Here is a 21992-nt window from a genome sequence, read left to right on the forward strand (position 1 = left end):
GATATATAAAAATATGAACATGATAAAAAATGAATGGACATAATTCAATTGAAGTTGAGGAAAACAAGGCAATCAGAGAGGTATGGGTTCATTTTCCTCCCATATATCCACTCAGCATTGGGACTTTTTGGGCTATAGCTCCATTCTGAACATAGAGATAATAAACCCAATATGCCAGAAATGTGAGATGAAAATGACCAATTCTTTCCTGAAAAGATAAAAGCCAAGTGCTGAAAGTGCCACTAGGGGGTAATAGAACTCTACTTTCTGAGGGAGAGAGAGAGAGAGAGAGAGAGAGCGAGAGACATCCAGTGGGCAAGTGTGTAGTGTTATGTGTGAAGTTCGGATCTTTATGAGAATCAATTCTTTATGAGTCACTCAATGAAAAGAGTCGTTTGATTTTCATATCAAAGCAAGACTGGTAACCGGCAAAACTTCTCCGTAGGTACGTTTAGATTAGCTATTAGCCTTTATGCATGGTTGGTCCTTAGTATGCCTCTGTAGTGCAGTGGCTTATTGCAGCTTCAAGTATCACAAATAGCATCGATTGCAATTAAAACAAGCCAAATAATAATCATCTTTGGACCATGGCTGTGGCCTAATAATGAAAGTACAAAAAATAATGGTCACCAGTAGTCCAATCTAAATTACAAAGTAGAATAGCTCTTTTCAGGCTTTGGTACATGAAACTGAGCATTTTAACTATTTGCTCTTGTTTTAAATGCCATATAAATAAAATCAAAAGGAACAGACACCAATGAGAAACTTTAACATTTGATTGAAACTATAAACTATATAATATATATGGGCTGGTTGCTGAACACTGCTTTCAGGTTATCATGGGCTGTTCGACTAGCCACACACACTCCTTCGACTAGCCACACACACTTCTTAACCTAACAATACACTCCTTCCATGTAGCCATACTCCTTCAACCAGTCATGTAGCCATGTACTCATTCGAGTGCTCATGTAGCCACACATTCCTTTGACTACTCATGTAGCCACACTCCTTTGACAAGCCATGTAGCCACACACTCCTTCCAGTAGCCACACACTCTTTTGGCAAGCCATGTAGCTACACACTCCTTCAACTGGCCAGTGCATTGATGCTAACCTGAGCGAAGAACATGTTGAGCCTCATCTGCTCGGCCAGGACACTGACATTGTGGAAGAGGTGAGGCTGCATGTGGCTCCACATGTGAGGGAACCACCAGAAGTCCTTCCTGTGCCGCAGCAGCATGTCATCTCCATGGTCCTCTTCATCAGTACCTGAACACACATGCACACACGCACACACACACACACACACACACACACACACACGCAAGAGAGTGGGTGATTGAACAAGTGTGTGAGAGAATGGGAAAGTGCGTGTGTTGTCTGTGAAATGAAGATAAGGAGAAGGTAGAGATGATGGCCCTCATCTATCACCTTTCCTCCACACAGATGGAGAGAGAGAGAGAGAGTGTGTGAGAGAGAGAGAGTGTGAGAGAGAGAGAGAACAGTGTAATTTGCCAGGCTGTTCTAATTAAACTCCCACACTATGACAGCACCGATTCAAACAGGAAGCGGTGCTGCCGGTGGGCCAGGTAATGTGGTGTGAGCTGTTCCATACCTGTATGGTAGAACTTTCCAGAAAAGCCCAGGTTGAAGGTGAAATTAGGGACCAACGTTCGCAGCTTGTTTTGAGTGTTGAGTAAGGCCTGTGAAGGAATGAAAAACAGATCTGAACTTCATACTGACTGAAGTGCATTTTATGTACACACATAAAAACAAACACAAAACACATACGCCAATACGCTGCAATTTTATTTTTACACCAATACTTATACCGTGTCGTTTTACAGAAAAGCAGGGTTCGTTTTTCGCTTTATGACTGTAGAGAGTATGGAGGCCCCACTGGACCAAACTACATCTGTTCAACAGTTATAGTGGGCATCATTAAGCAGCACCAGCTAATCTCAAGGCAGATGGATTGGACACATTTCAGACATTTCAGAGATCTCTAAACAGATCAACATGATCAACAAAAGTAATGTCATCTGGAAGCTTTGACAGTATCAAAACACTGAAATTACTAAAATACCCAGTGGATGTTAACTCTGACAGGACTGAGCCTAGTTACTAATATTAAAGTTCAACTTACTAAGAGCTATGTTTTTATATTTACAATGTGAATGTTTCCATGTTGTTACCAGCTATTTCTTTGTGAATGTTAACATGTTACCATTTTTTCTCTTAACATTTGAATGTGCATTTTTACGTTATTAACAGTTACTTTTCCATGTGAAGTTATTTGAGTTCACTGCACCACAGAAGCCTGTTTACATTTTGTTTGCCTGATAAAGAGGAATGGAGATATTCAAATCAATTGCTGCTTCAATTTGTCTCTGTAAATGCAAAGTTTTACTTCCCCGTTGTGGGTCAAAATGAATAAGCAAGGTTCAAGAGTCTTCTGTGGATTCTTTATTCAGACATGCATGGTTCAGTTCAGTGTTCCAGACAAGCAACAAAGAAGTGACCAAGACAGGAGTTTACGATCCACTTATATAGGTTAAAGTAAACAAAACTATAAATCTTGGCCCATAGCCAAACCTACTTGGCTCAAAACCAACCCACCAGTTCGGACTTTTAACTGCATGTCCACCTATAGAATCACTTAAAACCACACATAACCATATATAGTGATCATGCATGCATTCAAGCACTGATTACATCATTGTAGTAAGTAGGACAAAAGGCACTCCACTTTGCAGGACAAAGAACAGAGTGTATTCATATAAAACGCGCAATATTCATTTTATTTCTTACATCTCCTAATGCATGTCATCAATGCACGATATTATTCGATGCAAATTTCAATGATATATTATGTAATATGGATTTAGTGTTAAGTATTGTACCCAGCAATACAGTTTTCATTTAGCAAATAGACCGAAATCTTTCGCTTGAGTCCAGACTGGAGAAGATGATGGACAGAAAGCCCAGATAGTTAGCTAACAAAGCCAAAGAACAACAGTTTGTTCAGGTTAACTGAGCTAACTCTTCTCAAGTCAGAGTCTCAACAACTCAAGAGTGTTTTGGAGTAGAGACTAGGGCTAAAGACAAGACATTTGGAAACAAATCCACCTCATCAGACTTTTCACTTTCATTCATAACATTACTAAATGGACCTACACCAACACCACAACAATCCTAACCATTATTAGTGAACAGCTAATTCTCCAATGGACCTCCATGCTGGAGCCAGGTTGACAGGGCGACTTTTTACACAATTGCAGAGACTGTACAGCTATTTTACACACTAGCATGTCCAAGCTGATGAATGTGGATTGGAAGTAGAGTCAGCAAAGTATGACGATGAGGACTCAGTGAGGGTGGAGTCATAGGAATTATAAATGAGGTTCTGCATTTTCCTGTGCCTCTGTGTTTCTTCTCTCTGCCCTGGCTATGTAACTAAGAGCACAACCTCGTAAGGCTTATGACACCCTTTTGCAATGGCTGATCTTAAACTTTAACAACACACAAGTAACACTGGCTGCTACGCCTTCTTTGATAATATAACTGACAATATAATACTTCCGTGGTTGTTTGGTTGTAGTAGCATCATTTCAAATACTTTTCGCCGCTAGAGGGGGAGGCAAACTGGGGAAATCCTGTATTTCAGCTTTCCGAACGGCATTCGTTCTGGCTGAAAACAGCAATTCATAAAGTTGAGAACCAAAATATTACAGACAGATATGTATATTCATATATTAAAGCTGGGGTAGGCAACTTTCTTTTTGTATTATTTGGTGAAAATTTAATAACACCTTTTCAGCTATCAGTAATTAAATTGGTCTGAGAGGAGATCAGGGCCCAATCCCAAACCAGCCCCTACCCACTACCACTTCACTACCAAGTGTCACTCCAAATCAAGTTACACTCGCAGCTGTGGAGGTGCCTCCGGATGAAGGGGGAGGGTAGAAATGAATTGACAAACTATGGGACGCCCTTGCCACTCTACCGGAAGAATTGGAAGCAGTCATCACCATGGCAACCGATAGACGCCGTGCTCGCGCGGCTGTTTTGACGTTGCAAATTTTACGAGAGGCAACGATAACAGGTTGCAACTGTCCTGTAAACACATAACATCCAAAACCATGAGAATGAAATGTGAAGTAAACTGGACTTTTTTTGTTTGCATGCATAAAGGCATTTATGGGTTTGTTACAAGTCAAGCGACCTTAGGGACAAAGTGCTATTCTCCTTTTTTAGTTGTAAACTTCACAACACATTCCGTGATTTTGTTTGAGGCTGTAAGTCAGCGTGAGGAAAACAAACGTGTGTGTAACTGATCAAAATACTTGACAAAGTAGAGAGACGGAACTTAACATTTGAATGGTGTTTCATCTAGTCTCCTGTTGCAGGTGCGCTTCCTGCTAGCCGACGTTCGAGTATGCATCGATGGGGGGTGGGATGGGGGGGGGGGTGGATAGGGCGAGGGGTTAGGGGCTGGTTTGGGATTGGGCCCGGGCCTCTGTGATCGTCTCAGTTTTTCAGGATCTCCAAAATCTAACTGCTCCTGGTAAAAATCTCAACCAATCAGGTGAGCTCTGAGGTGTCCCTACTGCCTGTCAATCAGGCGCGCGCACAGCTCAATCTAGTCCTGACCATCCTGCAAACACCAGAAAGAAAACAAATATATCCAGCTTAATAAATTCCAAATCTTTTATGCAAAACACAGCTCTTCTAGCTCAATCTAATTGTAACTACAACATTCGCTGTGCAAAAAAAATTTTTTTTTAGATGCTATTCTGTGTCATGTGCAACTGATTCTAATTTGCTGGGTCATATTAGTTTTTAGAATGGTTGGTTGAAAGTAAACACATTTTGCCTTCATTATGACGGTCTTACTTTTCAAGGGTAAAGTCACAAGAGCCATGTAGTTAGGAGTAGGGCTGAACAATTAATCGAAATTTTATCGAAATCGCAATATGGCCTACTGCAATTTTCAAATCGCAGGAGGCGCAATATTTGTTAAAGGCGAAATGTGTGTCAAAATACCATTTTAAATTAAATATTGTCATGCTGCAGAGATGTCCTGGCCTACACATCATATTCTACAGACTTAAGAAAATATCTTTGTTTGGTACAGATACCCGCAAAAATCACACCATAATCATTTTAATACGTTTTTCAATGAAAATGAGAATAATGATGTAAAAATTATCATTCCCTCAAATATCACAAATCATATCGCAGTTGCAATATCAGTCAAAATAATCGCAATTAGATATTTTTTCAAAATCGTTCAGCCCTAGTTAGGAGTTATAAATACATCTTCAAAGAAATTTCTTTTAAGAAAGTAGGCTAATATCTATTGACGGAAATACTGAAGGAACACTTACAGTACACAGTTAAATAAACATGATACCATTTCCTTAGCCAAAGTGGTGTGGAATTCCACAAAAACACAGGAAATACACTTACTGCCTACTGTCTACAACACCTACAGTTGTTAATTTTTTTTGGTCGGAAACCAGTGTGCAAAATTTGACTGTTTGAATTTGTTTAGGTTAATTTATGTTGACGTTTTTGCCTGAAATCGACCATGCTTTATTAGAGGGGTATTCATGTACAATTCCAGCAGGTCCAGTCACACAAATTTCCTACATAGAAAAAGGTCTGGACTATATCTAACAATTGTCCATATTTTTTATTAGGGATGCCGCGATCGATCGGCCAGCAATCGGAATCGGCCGATATTCAGTATAAATATGAGATCGGAGAATTCCAATAATGCTTTATAGTCGCCGATTGCAAAAACCGATCGATGACGCAAAACACGTGAGCCATTTCTCTTCTTGAACTTCTTGAATTCATATTTCTTTAGGCTACATGTTAGTTAAAAACACAAATCTTCATGGACAACCAGTAACGTCACAGTCCGTCACGCCCGCTACTTCCCCTCATTTAATTCTCTGCTCATTTAATGCATCAATTCATCGCATGCCATGTGCGTTTGTTTACATAATGGTCTGCACTCTGCACCACTGTCGGCGTCGTACCAGACGACGGTCGAGACCCTAACAGCGGAGAGGCAACTGAAAAGTCTCATTTCTCTCTCTCTTAAGAACATTCACTTATACAAAAACAAAGACTGAAACGGATATATATCTTCGGAGGGTGTCTCCATTTATTTAACTCGACTCAACAACACAGGCAAGTGGCAACAGTCTGAGTCTTGTGCTTCGGTTATCTCACTAAATCATGTTGCGCTACCTATAACGCACATGGTTTTGTTTACATAATGATCAAGTAAATATTGAGGTAGAAAAAAAGAAAATGTGGATACTTTTTAACCAGGACTCAATTTGATGGATGAAATGTATGTAAAATGGAAACTGACCTATAATACTGCTATACCAGCTGCTATAACAAAACAAAAAAACTATCTATGGCCGATTGGTATCGGCAGATATGGCTCATAGACGATCGGCGATCGGCATCAAAAAACGTTATCGGGGCATCCCTATTTTTTATAATTAATAGGCCTACATGGTTATTGTATGTATTAAAACATTATGTGAAACCAACAAATAATATTTTTCATTGTGAATGTTTAATGTACTTTCTTGAGTCAGTGCAGAAGTGCAATTTTTAAATTGTATATGTATTGGGAATAAGTATGCTAAAACAAAAATGTGACAAATACTTTCTCTTTCTGAAATATAAGAACAAAGTGCAGATTTTAGTCTTCTCAGTGCAAGACTGGTTCTCTCTTCGGAACACTACTGTATTCACAGAACTGAGATCCAATAATGTTCAAAATGCCCTGAAAATGCCCCAATTTTACACAGTCATAATAATTGCATACTGGGGGTTTAACACACCCTCCTAGAATATAAGTCCCTCTAATCTTTCCCTCCTTTACTGCTCCCATTTATTTGTTGAACATTGGCAAAAATTGAGTCAGTGCAACTTTTCTTGTTTTTAAACAAACCACTTCTTTGTCATTACTCACCACCTTTCTTTCTCTGTCTCTCTCTCTCTCTCTCCCTCTGTCTGTCTGCTATCCCATCACCACCTCCACAGCTCAAAGTGTCTCTGCTAGACCAGCTGCCACTCTATTGACTAACAAGACTGGATCAATACACGCGGGTGGAAATGAAATTTGAAAAGTGTTCAGATACAATTCAGCTATGTCAAACTGAACTGAAGGACGGGCTAAACGGTTCGAGAAGACAGTGCTTGATAATCGAGACAAAAGCTGCCTCCACTTTCAGCAGTACGGAGAAAAGAGAAATTGGCATCTCCAAATTCATAGGGCTATTTTTCTGATGATATAATGCTGCTGCTGCTTTACAGAACACTCTGTACACTTGTTGTGTTTCCCTGCCAAGTGATGGACTGATGCAGGCGTCTTCCTGTCCGAGGTGTAAATCCACATGTTAGTCAGACCTTTCCAACTAGAGTAATTAACTAGAAATATCCCCCTGCAGCACTACCATGAATAAAAAAATCTATGTGCTAAGTGCTAATGCTAGTTTTTCATCTGGTGGTCCTTCCTCATGCCACGTCTACTGACGACAACTGACAACAGCCTAATTAACTGTCTGTATGACTCAGGGCTTGATCCATGCCTTTGCAAGAACGTCCCTTCAGCTGCCTTCTTAGCATCTCAAAAACTGCTGACACAGGTTAAGTGTTTGCATTGCAAGCATGGCAAGAATAACCCATTAGGAAGTTGTCTGTGATTGCTGTGAAAAACTCTTGCTGTTGCCCCTTTTGTCACTTTGAATAAGGCTTTTTGGTGGAGATTGAAGAAAGAAAGCATAATATAATTTCCTGTTGGTTTTTTGTCCCTATAACGAGACCAGCACAAGCAATTAGGTTTATTACACAGTGGCAGACTAATGGCTAAGCTAACAACTCAAGAGAGCAATGATTGATGTGGCTAATGAGATTCATGTTAATAAATACTAGCAGGCAGTGGAGGTTTCCTGTTGCTGCCCAGTCACACCTTAATGAAAATCTTATTGGAAATCAATCTGCCTCCCATGTGTATTGCACAAAGAGAAAGGAGTTACTGAAGTACTGAAGTGAATTCTTGGGATTTCCGTTGCTTTTACAGCAAACATCAGTGCTAAGAAACGCTGAATGGACCTGAAAGGTTAAGCTTCTTAACATTCTCACTTTCTGTGTTATAGTTAATTATGTATTTCTAGTAACAGATGAAAAAACTAATGTGACATAATATTGACGTAAGACAAAGGGGCGGTTAAGACAGAATAAAGAAAGTAAAAATGAAGAGAACAGGGAAGCCAATGCACACATTAACGAAATCAATGCACACATTAACACAAACACTTAAAAGTATTATTTCCAATCAACACAACCTTGTCACGCTTTAGCATGGATATGAGTTCATGTCCACGTTTGGCATTACACCAGAAACCTAATCTAAAAAAAAAATCATACTTCTAAAACATGATTAGGTGACTCACTGTTTACAAGAAGCATGTGATAATTTATGACCTCATATGGAGCTATGCCTGACAAGTCTCACCCACCTCCACGTCCGACACCTTCATGCGGGTTCCCTCCTTGCCAACAAATATATCATCCACATCCACCAGGATGTGGCGCTCCAGGGAAAGACACAGTCTCTTCCCTGTCAGGTAGGCAATGGCATCCACGAACACTAGCTTGTGGAGCCAGTAGTTGAGGTTGTTCCCAAACAGAACTCTCTGAATGCCATCGTGAAGTCCCAAGTCCTGGACCACCGTGGCATGGAGTGCCCGCAGGGGGCCGGGGCCAAGGTGGGCCAGCGCCTCAGAGGACTTGGTACTGGCCAGGAGAACCGGCTCATAGGTGGAGTGGTTGGACTGAAAAATGGTCCAGTCGTCCCCTGGTAGAGGACCCTGCTCCACCTGGTTGGGCCTGGTGATGTAGAGCAGAGGAGCGTTGGGGTTGATGCGGTAGTCCTTGAGTCCCAAGTGTGAATGCAGGAACAGTGGGAAGCCTTTAAGCTGGGCGCTGAGAAGAGAGTTTTCATTAGCTTTGAAGAAGCCAATGACACCGACGCCATACTCGGCACAGTACTTGTCCAGCAAGTCGCGGTTCCAAGCGTCCAGGTTGACATATTTCAACACGTTTTCATAGATGACCAATGTGTAGCGGCCGCGGTTACGCTCTGTCAATGTGGGCATATCGCCTTTACCAGGAGCAATCTCTGTCCGGTAGCGGAAGCGGCTAGACTCCAATATGGCCACAATCTCCTGGCCCAGCTGGGAGTAGATGCTCTCTACAAACACCAGCACCACAGGCTCCGTCCGGGAGTTGTCCACCGCCTTGACCTGCTGTAGACGTCCCTGGCGTGGGGGCAGGAAGAGGGGTGCCCGCTGGCCTCCTTGCCCTCCTCCGGTGTCCCCAGTGCTAGCCCCAGGCGACATCCCCCCTCCTCCACCACAGTCACTGAAGGGCAGCGGAGGGGCCTCCTTGATCTTGGGGCTGTTGGAGACATAGTAAGCCAGGAAGGCCATGGACAGGAGGCAGAAGATGATGAGTGCCAGGATGAGGCGGTGAAGCTCCAGCTGGCGAACTCCACGCATGAGCTTCCACACACCCAGGCCTGCACCTACCATGGTGGTGGAGAGGGGGGGGCAGGGCCTGGCGGCAAGCAGCGGTGATGAGCGGGGAAGGCGGAAAAATGGTTGAGGAGTGAGAGGAGGGGGGAGAGGAGGAGGATTGAGCAGCAGATACTGGTGCTGAGCTGTGCTGAGGAATAGCCATTTACGCTAGGTCACCATGGCCAGCATCGCCTGCAGCACTACTACCAACCCACAGATGGATGGATGGATAGATGGAGGGAGGGAAGGATGGATGGCTGATGGATGGATGGATGAATAAATGGAGGGAGAAATGGATGCTGGCTGAATACCGGCTACCCTGGCTCAGTCTTTGTAGACTCTTAGTTTATGGTCCTCTTCGTCTCGCAGGCTTGCTTGTTCTCAGCTTGTAGTCTAAGAAGATTGGGTTTCTTCCTCTGTGTTTTACCAACACTCACAACCACACCCACACCCACACACCCGCACTCCTTTCTCCTTCCCTCTTGGAGGCACAGCAGTTTCTCTCTTCTTCACTCAACACCACACAGTGATATCCTCGGTTGGTTCATGACCAGCTGGTCTGACGTTCAGCCTCGGCTGCCTGTAGATTGGTCAGTTCGTGAAGCTCTGTCTCTCAAGCAATTTGTGTGTGAGTGTCTATAGATGTGTGTGTCTGTGTGTGTGTGTGTGTGTGTGTGTCTCTGTGTGTGTCTATAGATGTTTGTGTAGTTTCTCAGCAGCAGGAGTGTCTGTGCTGGTGGTCTGTGGTTGGGCTGTAGCCGGGGTCGAGCCCCCTCTGGACACCCAGCCTGGACATCTCAGATAGAGACACCTAGAGGAGAGCAGAATAGAAGGAGGAGAGGATCCGGGAAAAAGAAGTGGAAAGAAAGGGGGATAAAGAGGGGAGGGAGATAAGGAAGGAAAGAAGGGAGGGAGGGACAAAGACAAAGGGCTTAACAGTGTAAGTTTTGGCAACATTTAGCTCTTGAAGCTGCACCATACAAAAAAACAGTTGCAAATGGCAACAATTTTGAACACTTCAAAAAAATGTAACGTTTTCCACAACAAGACTAGGTAGATCTAGTGCAAGATGGGCCTCCTCTTGGCTTTCACACCCTATTATAATGTGTGTTCTGCCCGTGACCTGCTCTATCATTTTCAGTCACATTGACCCCTGGAGACATTTTGAGTTTAATGCAATGTTGGAAAGAGGAATGCCCCTTTATGTCTTGACTGTTACCAAACTATGTTTTTGAGAAAAAGGGCCGCAAAGTTTGCAGTCTATTTGGAGACATTTATTTAAATATATTAGAGGTGTCATTCAAACATAACATAACATACTAACATTAAATTTCCAGTCTTGAGTGCCCATACACACACAGACATGTACACACACACACACACGCTCAAGCTGACATGCGTGCGCGCACACACACATACATTCACCGGCACCGGAGTTAGAAAGTAGACTATAGCCTAAAATTAAGTCAGTCCACTGAGCCTCAGTCGCGGCGAGATGGAGTTCAATATTTTAGATATTTCTCCCGGGAATTAATTTCTATGTTGTTTAATAATAATAATTTCAGCCTGTAATAGTCTATCACTGATTAGTTTTCCGAGGAAGAAACATTATCTTTGATTGGACAATAAAGTGAACGATGACACACCTGTTGCTATGCAGATGTTCATTCAAGGATTTGAAGGGAGGCTTGTAGTAGCGCGACTCGCCACCTCTGGAAACTCCCGAAACTCGTGTACAAACTTTTAAACTAGCCGTTGTCGATGTAAAATGAAGACAGATTGGCTGCATGGCTGATCTACAGCTGGATTTCTACATAAAAGTCTTGCCTGGTGCAGCCTCGGCTGTTGGAGCTCAATGTAAGCACAGCCTATTTTCACAGGGTATTTCTGCAGTGCAGTGCAGTGCAGTAGGGCTGCTGGACGGTGTGTAAAAATACGCTTCTGTTCTGAACAGCCCAGCTGCGACTCGCACATGTAAATCAACAAGGGCTTGTTCACACAGGATGCGGAGCGCCATGCCCTCCTGCACTACAGCAGGAGAAATACCTTGGGAAACAGGCTGTACTTACATTGAGCTCCAACAGCCTAGGCAACAACATCCTCATCTTTTTTACTGTTGTCTTTGTAGAAACAATGCTGGCATCTCACTGCACTTTGATTAAGTTGTGCTGCCTATAAAAATGTCAGTAAAGGGAACAAAAAAGTAAGGCGCAACACTGTGGAACATCTGTGGAAAAATAGACTCTATTTATAGCATTAAAAACATTACGTTTGGGCAGAGGTGTGAGCAAGTCAACTTTGCTTGAGTCCCAAGTCTCAAGTCTTGAGGCACAAGTCTCAAGTCAAGTCCCAAGTCTAAATGTAGAACACCAAGTCAAGTCCAAGACATTAATGTCAAGTCTCAAGTCTAAATGTAGAACAGCAAGTCAAGTCAGAACACATCAAGAGTCAATTATAAATTTTAGATCTTAAAGAAAACTAAATATCTAGGACTTTTCAATGCAATGTGGTTTTAATAGGATAGAAACTTGGTAAGAGCATCATGAGTTTGATTTCTATAATCAGTTTCAACTTCAATAAATTCAATCATTCCATACAAATTCAGAAAACAGAAATTATATTCAGTCATCTGGTGGAACAAATCTCATCACTTTCAATCTAAGTCATTTACACAAACGCAAGATCTTTTGTCAAGACTTTAGAAACCTTTTCAACCTCATCAAAGTACAAGTCAAAGTCAAGTCCAAAGTCACCAGAAGCCAAGTCAAGTCTAAAGTAATTAAAATTGTGACTTGAGTCTGACTTGAGTCCAAGTCATGTGACTGGAGTCCCCACCTCTGCGTTTGGGCCATGACGGCCTTCATCAGATAAATACATACAAACATGACACAAACAAATAAACCTGGCTTCTTTGATACGCTAAAGTCGGCGAAGAAAGGGAGAAAGTGAAGAAGATGGACGATATAAAGTTAATCCCTGATGTAGAAAAGTACAGTGAGATGTCAGCATTGTTTCTACAAAGGGGTCAGAGGGTTAGTTTGGTAGTCGTCTACCATGATGAGTGAATTGGTCAATCACATGTTTCCAATGACTGGTTGTAGCTGAAGACACATATATGTGGCTGACACCTGTGAAGTGGCCACTCACTGGAGCCAATAAGCTTTGTGCTCATTGGAGGAAGGAAAACAAGTTACCAAAATAGTGTGTGAACAGAACATGATAAAACCCATCAGAGCTGTGCTATGTGTGTATTGGTTGTGTGTGTGTGTGTGTGTGTGTGTGTCTCAGTGTGTTTTCACTGAGGCTGGGGATTCATGTGGCATGACAGGAGAGTCTGGATTGGGGAGAGTTGTTCATTCATTCCTGTGTGTGTGTGTGTGTGTGTGTGTGTGTGTGTGTGTGAGAGTGTGTGTGAGAGAGAGAGAGTGAATAAGCAATCAAGTGTGTTTCACTTCAACAACTAAACATTTTAACAAGCCCTCTGTGAACACAACTAACCAAACAGCCTTTTGGAACACACACAAACACACACCATCCACATAAGTCCATAAGCAGGAGGGCTATGGAGAGAAAAACACAGGGTGGACTTGAAACTCAGCGGGAGCACTGCATTTGAAAAACAATCTTGATAATGGAGTAGATGGACAATGGAGTTGATGGAGCAGGCCTGGACAAGTAAACTGTCTGCCAGCAAACATTCACCCCCACCCCACCACACACACACACACACACACACACACACACACACACACACACACACACACACACACACACACACACAACCAGAGAGGAACAAATCAGTGAGATCACCTGGTGTAGTGTTTGGTTAGAATTAAAACATGCATATTCTTGGCACTCCACGGCACATGGTTGGTCGTTTGAAAAGCCTAACTTTCTAATACTTAAGTGGTACTCACAGCCTAATGATGATGGTGATGCCTTTATTTGTGTGGACAAGGTAATGTTATTATGACTTGTCAATCAAGTTGACGTTAAGACGCAGTGAAAATGTCTCAACACTGACCAATTAATACAATTGCTGGCCTTTATTGGGAAGTCTATACGAATGGAGTTGTTGAACAAGAGTAGATAGTCAGTGATGCAGACGTCTGTCCCATCAATGACCCCAACAACACCGGGGAAACCCGCTATATCCATAAATCCCGTTTCTTGTGCGAACGTGGGAATGAATCCTGAATCCTCTGCTTAAGAAACTCCTAACCCCCCTAAAAGTTCTCCTCTTTACTCGTAACAGTTTTTCACCTTAGGAGCCAAGATGCTTCCTGAATAGCTTTTATCTTTACTAGGATTTAATCTTACCTTTAAGGGGAAATTCTTAGAAAACGTCATAATTCTAAGAATTTTCTTAGAATTTCACTGCTAGGACCAACTACTAGCGTGAATACGGCCCCAGGAAGTGTGCATGTCCTTGCCGCGCTGTGCCACTGAGCACACCCTATTGGAAACAAATGAGTTAATGTCACTTGCGCGTTGGTTCACCATGCCCATTATTTATGGGTCTATGGGAGACACACACATACATACACACACACACACACACACACACGCTACAGGGAAACTAGTTTGGAGGCTTGTATGCCTGTGGATTGGAGAAAACGATAAGGGTAGAAAGACAGAGAGGAGTTACATACAGTATAATAATCTGAGGGTAAAAAGAAAGAAAAGAGATGGAGAGGGGAATGAATTAATGAGAGCAGAGACAGGCAGAGAACACAGAGGATGAGTGGAAATGAAAGGCTTCGTTCCTTTTCATGCAGTGGAACTTGTCTTGGCCAGATAACCCCTCTGCATTTCATTTTATGGAGGCTGATGGTGATCCTGCAGCTCCCATACCGAATTTCTTCTGTTCTTTATTTCACAAAAGCACCAATTCTCAGCAAGGGAACTGACCTAAAACCTCTGGCAGCTCAGCAACCATTACCCATAATTCATGTTTAAAAGAACACTTCACCCCAAAATGTAAATTCTGTTATACCCCCCCCCTTCAGCCTCCTCTATTTGGTGGCCAGTTAAAAAACACACGGCACAAGAAGACACATGCACAGGTAGTGGAAAGAGGGAGAACTTGATTCTGCAGAGAGAAAACATTCGAAGATAGTCCTCATTAAAGCTGAACAAATATTCAAAAATTAATCAGTCAGTGACTCACTCACTCGTGTGTTTCAACATGTTTCAAAATGTATTTGTAGACGTAGATGACATTCATTCCAAATCTATTCTACACAGTGCAAATATTTCCCTCCTGTGAGCAGGAGGTGCTGACAACATACTGCACATCTGCAAGTAGAGACAGAATAAATTAGTCATATTCACACATTCTCTTCCAGACAAAATTTGACATGAGAAATTAAACACTCCCTGTAGGTGTAGGGATGTGTGTGTGTTTGTGTGTGTGCCTAAGGCTACTCTGAGGGTAAAGGAACACCAGAAGTCCTACCGTCTCCTGCTGTCACTCTTAATAAATCTAATCTGGACACACTGGACACTACCAATCTGGATGCGTGTGTGTTTTAGAAAAGGCTGCAATAACTACGAGCCCTACACTAAAAAGTCAGAAGTCAGATATTCTTCATATATAGTGCATTAGCATGTACGTAATTGTAGTAGGGACAGTGCAAAAGTCACCTGGGTGACCCCCTGACCAACCAACAGCCCCAAAGGAAAATCCATCATGGGCTTGAATGAAGCAAATGTTCAAAAGAAACTAATCTGCATTTTAATGAGGTCACAACAGTCCCACAGGATCTCCACACTACAGACTAATCAGAGGATGTGTGATCAAAAGGACTTAAACAATGGTATGGTTAGGGCTGGGTACCGAACTTCGATACTTTTAGGGCACCGACCGAATTACATCGGTACTACCGAGTACCGATTCACGTAAAATCAATCGTGCCAAATTTCGGTACCTGAGAGCGCATCTGGGTGAGAGAGAGAAAGAGAGAGAGCGAGACTACGAGAGCGAGATTACGTCACCCCTGCAGCTTGTTGCTTGACGCAGACAACGCTCGCTGCAATATTTGTGATGTGAAATGCAAAGCTGGCCATGGCAACACGTCTAAACTGAGGAAACGCCTGGTCAAACACAAAATATTTCTAAAAGCTGAAGAGTGTAGCCTACCGTATTTGATAGCCTGAAAGCCAAGTCCCCCGCAGCAGCCGCAGCTAACGTTAGCCTGCAGCCAGCGCCGAAGAAGTTGAACCCTCCATGGACGACGAAACTTTAAGTGAGGCATCGACAACTTCATCGACATGTTCAGGTAATTAATTAGCTAGTTGGATAAGTTGTTGATGGAGATAACTGGGCTTTTTTCATTGTCTTGGCTGACGTTAGCTTAGCATTTTTACTAGCGTTATCATTATCATCAGCTCGTGAGTCATGTTGTTTACACTCTTGCTTTCATTGACAGGTCACCCTGTCCCACTCTCAACCCGCCCTCGTGTCACAGTGAGAGCCGCAGAGGTTACACCCTTCACCCTGGCGCAAAAGACGTCGTTACCCTGCCAGAGAGTCAGTGAGTGCCACAGGGCAGTGACCGCGTTCATTGTTAACCTCGCTGCTACGACTCCTAGATCTTGGGAAGGATATCACATGTGCTTCCTCCGAGACACACACAACAGCGTTCTCATGCTATGCCCTGGTGGTGACAGACTGTGACAGGTTGGAGGTTGTAGGGACGGGTTTGGGAGGGGAGAGGGAGGTAGGGAGGGGTTTTATTTTGTGTGCTGTGTAAAATGTTCTAAATAAATAACAATGTTGAAATTGAGAAGTTTGGACTTATTTTTTACAACTGAAATTACATTTTTGTTATTACAGAGAGAGTAAAGTACCGAAAAAAGTATTGTTCAGGAACCGGTATCGAAGTCAAGGTATCGGTACCGGTATCGAAAATTTTTGAACGATACCCAGCCCTAGGTATGGTCTGCTCACAGCCCTGTGCTGTGAGCAGCACAGGGTTACGTTACGGTATGAACTGCCCGAGATGAACCTTCACGTGTTGGGACAAAGACATGTCACTTGCATGTTAACCAATAAAACTTGGACACAGGAATGTGGCCTAACCTCTGATAGCAAAAAAATTAATTCCCTCAGATGAATTAATTAAATGTGCTTAAAATAGGCCCTTTAGCAGAGCTCAAGTGGTCCCTTAGCTCGGTTCTGTATCACCAAGCCACAAGATACAGTGGTGCCCCAAAATCGACAATGATTATGTTTCATCAAAAATATTATATTATTAGCACATTAACTAAAATGACCCTCTCTTTGTGTGTGACACATTGAGTAGCTGCTGCTGGAATAACATATTACATAAGATGAAACTTTATTGATTCTCATGGGGAAATTGGTAGTAATATAGCACAGCAAAATAAAATAGAATATAAATATAAAAACAGAATAGACAAACAAGAATAAAACAAGAATATAGCAAATTGAGATTATATGAACGTGTGCAACAGACAATTTCAACACCAGACCATGTTCAGTAGAACGCATGAATGGGAAGTTTGGAAAAAAGCACAGATTTTGGGAAAAAGCATAGCATTATGAGGGTGTGCAAATTAACAGCAGTAGAACTTCCAAAGCACAAGAAGATTTGAGTGCATAACACTGACAATATGAAAAATACACCATCAAATATTAAATGCTGCTGTTAGGTTTATCTGCGGTTTCTACTACTGCTACATTCACATGGCTGAGTGATACACACTCAGCATACTCCGCAACAACCTGGGATAATGGTAACAGTGACTTAAGTGATAACATATAAACATGCCAAAAACATGTGCATGGACTCTCTTCCTCTCTCACATCAATATCCACCAGACCTGATATCAACCAAGTCTACCCACTTTCTCTCTCTCTCTCCCCCCTAATGGCTTGTCAGCTCTCTTGCATCTCGTCAACCTCGTTAGTAGTCGCAATCAATGGCTGAGGGCTTAGAGACAGCAGCAACAACCTGGGAGCCAAATGCAGCCAAGGAAACACCCACACACTCATATATACAAACCAGATCTTCCCCACACTTTTCAATGTCAGGCAGCTGCATGAAAAACTATTGATTGTAGCTATATCAGAGCCCATAAAACCAGCTTGGCTCTGAAATCGTGGGCTTTCAGAAGAAAAAAAAATCTCAGCTAGTGACGGCGAAGGCAGTAAAGGTACCGGAAAATCACAGCTTTTAGCCTGGAAATGACTGGAAGACAGCACAGATCACTGGCAAGAATAGTCAAGCTGAGCGCTCTGTAAATAGCTGCATAACATCTGATTAGACAATGTACGTTTAGTACTGAAACACGGAGAGCTAGATCTACCCATGCTGCCATTACCCTGACAGCAGCACTGTTTAACCAGGGCATGAATGGTTCAGACTTGCTTATAAGGACCAAAATTGTCCAGTAAATCAGTATGCAGGTACAGTAAATTGGTATCCATTTAGAGTAAATTGGTCTACATGTACAGTAAATTGGTATCCATGTACAGTACATTGGTATCTATATACTGTAAATTGTTATCTATGTTGGTATCTATTGGTAACATTTGGTCAGGAGGAAGGTCTTACATCAGGGGTCGGCAAGTAAATTTGGCCTTGGGACAATTTTTTCTAGGTTATTAGATGGCGGGCCAGAACATAACTAGAAGCAAAAGCTCAATTTAAGACATTGGATTGAAAAAGTTACCCGTGTTATCAGTAAGCTATTATGTGTCAATGGGAGTCAAGGGATAGTGATTGGAATCTCCGATTGGATTATGTTTTGGTTGTTTTTTTACTTAGAAACATCTTTAGAAACATCGTTTAGATGGGAAATATCAAGTTATAAAATATTTTAGTCCCTGCATTCTCCTCCATGAATGCAATCAAGACACATGAGAGGAACAGGCTGACAAACAAAAACGTGGGGAATTGCCTGCGCATCAAACTAATGTCAATCTCACCGGATATCCAGAAACTTGTGACCGACGGGAGATGCAATCTTTTACATTAACACTACACCGCCATAGACAACGCCAGTGGGCGTTGTGAATTTATTTTTGTCATTTATTTTTCTCCTCCTTTAATAACGTTTGCAAAAAATACAGACTGCAAAACATACAATGTGGTTTTGTAAGTAATATAGACCTAGAAAAGGAGATGTTTGCGTTTTGTGGCTATTTTTACAAATCGCCCTTCTCCGGCTGTGGTCAGGACATGTGGTAACCAGCCGCAGGTGCGAACTGCTTTCTTTTGCATTTGCATTTAGTTCTTGTGCTTCTGTTTTGCTGAAATATAAGTTGGATCAAACTATTGAATTGCATTCTAATTTAATGAAGACAATGACTACGTTTACATGGACTGCAATAATTCTTTCTATTGACCTTATTCTAAATAAGACAATATTTCGATTAAGGTGTTTACATGAGTTGCTTATAGAATATTCCATTCATATTCCCATTTACATGCTACAGAGCATAGTCCGATTAATGACTGAAGACGCATGCCCACATGACGTCCCTACATCCTACATCCGAGTTTCCCTCCGTAATTTAACCTGAAACCCTTTCTGTCATGTTGCTACCGTGGTAGGGACAAAATGTTGGGACTTCTTTTTACCGATGGCAGTCATCTTTTCTTCTGTTGCGCAACAATTGCTGGAAGCTAGAGCATGCGTTGTCAAGCAGTTGGATTGCCATACGTGTCGCAAAATGCTGCAAAAACTCTGATAGGATGTCATAGTGCAATTAAGGTGTATACATGTCTACAATGCACTTCAATAATGCGACTAAGATCGGAATACTCCACGTCTTAATTGGACTATTGCTTACTCCGACTATGACCTTATTCGGGTTAAGGTAATCAGAAAATGCTGTTTACATGGCAGTTTCTTATTCAGAGTATTGTCTTAATCGGGTTAATATCGGAATATTGCAGTCCATGTAAACGTGCTCAATGTCATTATTGTTATTATCATTAAATCATTTCATTTTCAGCACCAGGCGGGTGCTGTTCACAGCTATTGATTGTACCAACCGTTTCAGCACCACATGATCGCGCCTGTTCAGTGAAACGCAGCCGTCATCCAGCCTCATCATGAATTAAATAGCCTATAACTTGAGCTTTTTTTTTAAGTGGGGGTAAATTGTCTATTTGGACGTTATATTGGGGACTCTCATAGTTGGCCCAAGACTGTTAAATGTAAAAAAAAAAACGACCTCCTCCTTTCCTTCGTGACCCGGAAAATGATTTTTGCCCCACCATCTTGCCAGCCATTCAAAAATTGTAGGAAATTAAATAAGCTACTTCATTATCTCCTTTTTTAGGAGCTTTGTTGAAGGAAAAGTGGGGTTTCCTTTCAGGAACTATTGACATCAGCAACAATAAGAGACATGGGAGCCAAGATTATTTGCTCGCAAGAATATCATAGGCCAATAATGTTTGTATCTTTACTTGAAAACATTTATGTAGGCTAACCTGTAGACTTAATCCTAAACTCCATGTATTGTCTGTAGGCTATAGCCTACACACAGTAGTTTATGCCTTATGGGCTGGTTTCGCAGACAGGGATTAAGCCTAGTACAAAATGCGTGGGCTTGCTGTTGCTAGGGTATTTCTAGGTGGTTGCTAGGGTGTTTCAAGTTGGTTACTAGGGTGTTCTAAGTGGTTGCTAGGTTGTACTAGGTGGTTGCTAGGGTGTTTCTAGGAGGTTGCTAGGAGTGTACTAGGTGGTTGCTAGGGTGTTTCTAGGTGGTTGCTAGGGTGATTCTAGCTGTGTGTGCGCGGTGGATGTGTACCGATGTGTAGTGTGTGTGGCCGACTATCTCTCAGGAGAGATTGTGTGTGTGTGTGTCTGCACGCAGGTAGCTGAGGTGTGAATGTGTGTGTCTGGGTGGTTGGGGTGTGTGTAACCCTAACCCTAATAAGAAATAATAAGCTAAATTGCTGAAGGCTGTTTGTTTTGTTGTTTTTCAACCAGCACAGCTTTGTCACCTCAACAGAGCTGCGAGGGTCCTCCAACTGCAGCGCCTTGTCCAATCGCATGTGTTTATGCAAATGACAGCACAGCCTATCATGCCGCGTCTCTGGCAGAAAGGCAGCTGCTTAAACAGAGACACTTTAAGCTGTGGCGGTGCTGAGAGACGGGACAGCAGAGAGAGAGAGAAAGATGAAAGGTGGCGAGTGACAACAAAAAAATGGCTTGTTCAAAAAGAAAAGTTGATGCTGAAAAGTTGATACTGTTCGAAGGTAACAGTTGCACTGACTTCATTCTTCCCGGGTTCAAAATATGAATGGAAGAATTAAAAGGAGTAAGTGGGAAAGAGAAGAGGGGGGACCTCTGTTCTAGGGAGGTGGAGTTAAAGCCCCAGGCCGGCACCAACGACATCAAAAATCAACACTCGGAGACTCTCAAAGAGGAGTTTGTGTGCCTTGTGGACAGTCTGTTGGACACTGGGAAGTAGGTAATTATTTCCAGCCCGCCCCCCCCCCCCCCCCCCCCCCGCGCGCATTTTGGTGACATGAAGTTCAGTCGCCTACGCCAACTCCACATCTGGCTAAAGGCTTACTGCAGGAGCAGAGATATTCCATTTGTTGACAATTTTGCTGCCTTTTTAAATAGGACTCAGCTTTTTAAACTAGATGGCCTCCATCCTTCCCAGGAAGGCTCACGCCTTCTATCAACCAACATCGAACTGACTTTGCACTCCTGTAAGGCTTTTACCTCCTGACCTGTAGTGAGCCCATTTGAGTGTTCTCCCCTGGTCTCATACAGTATTCCTGTTATGATTATGCCTAGATTTAACCACTATCCTATGCATTCTGTGTTTTCAACTGCTAGGCCAGATAATTTGATTACAGTCTGCTGTAGTACATCCAGTTCAGCTAAGCCCCTTATTCCAGTTGTCTTTGCACTTTTAAACTCTCAGTCCGTGTCTAATAAATCTTTCATTCTCAATGATCTAATTACATCTCATAACCTTGATTTCCTACTCCTTACTGAGACCTGGCTTAAACCTGGGGAGTGCTCCCCTCTAGTGGAGCTCTGCCCACCCAGTTATAATTTTCTGAATGCACCTAGGTTAACAGGCTGTGGTGGGGGTATTGCAGCTGTTTTTAAGAATCATCTCACTTGTACTCCATTCAGTTTTGGTTCTTTTAACAGTTTTGAAATCTTAACTTTTAAAATTGTGTGTGATAACCCAATTTGCTGTGTAATTAGGGCTGCACGATATTGGAAAAAACTGACATTGCAATATTTTTTTCTTCTGCGATATATATTGCGATATGAAAAAATACAGGAATTTTCACCAAATGACTTGAATAGCTCTATCAAGCCCATGGATGTATGATCAAGCCTTGCCCCTTTAAGAAGGTGGCCTTGT

At 42.3% G+C, this 21992-nt stretch overlaps 1 protein-coding gene across 1 annotated transcript in view; it reads right to left on the minus strand.

Moving 5' to 3' along the window:
* Positions 1-21992, minus strand: part of ndst2a (N-deacetylase/N-sulfotransferase (heparan glucosaminyl) 2a) — a 145126-nt gene that overhangs the window by 41352 nt on the left and 81782 nt on the right. Inside the window, exons 3-5 of the mRNA XM_078288887.1 lie at positions 8558-10427; positions 1618-1705; positions 1117-1271 (exon numbers count right to left, since the gene is read on the minus strand). Coding sequence (XP_078145013.1) covers positions 1117-1271; positions 1618-1705; positions 8558-9631 — 1317 coding nt within the window. The 5' untranslated portion in view covers positions 9632-10427. The remainder of the gene's footprint in view (positions 1-1116; positions 1272-1617; positions 1706-8557; positions 10428-21992) is intronic.

Source organism: Centroberyx gerrardi, chromosome 15 (assembly GCF_048128805.1).
Source record: "Centroberyx gerrardi isolate f3 chromosome 15, fCenGer3.hap1.cur.20231027, whole genome shotgun sequence".
Taxonomy (NCBI): domain Eukaryota; kingdom Metazoa; phylum Chordata; class Actinopteri; order Beryciformes; family Berycidae; genus Centroberyx; species Centroberyx gerrardi.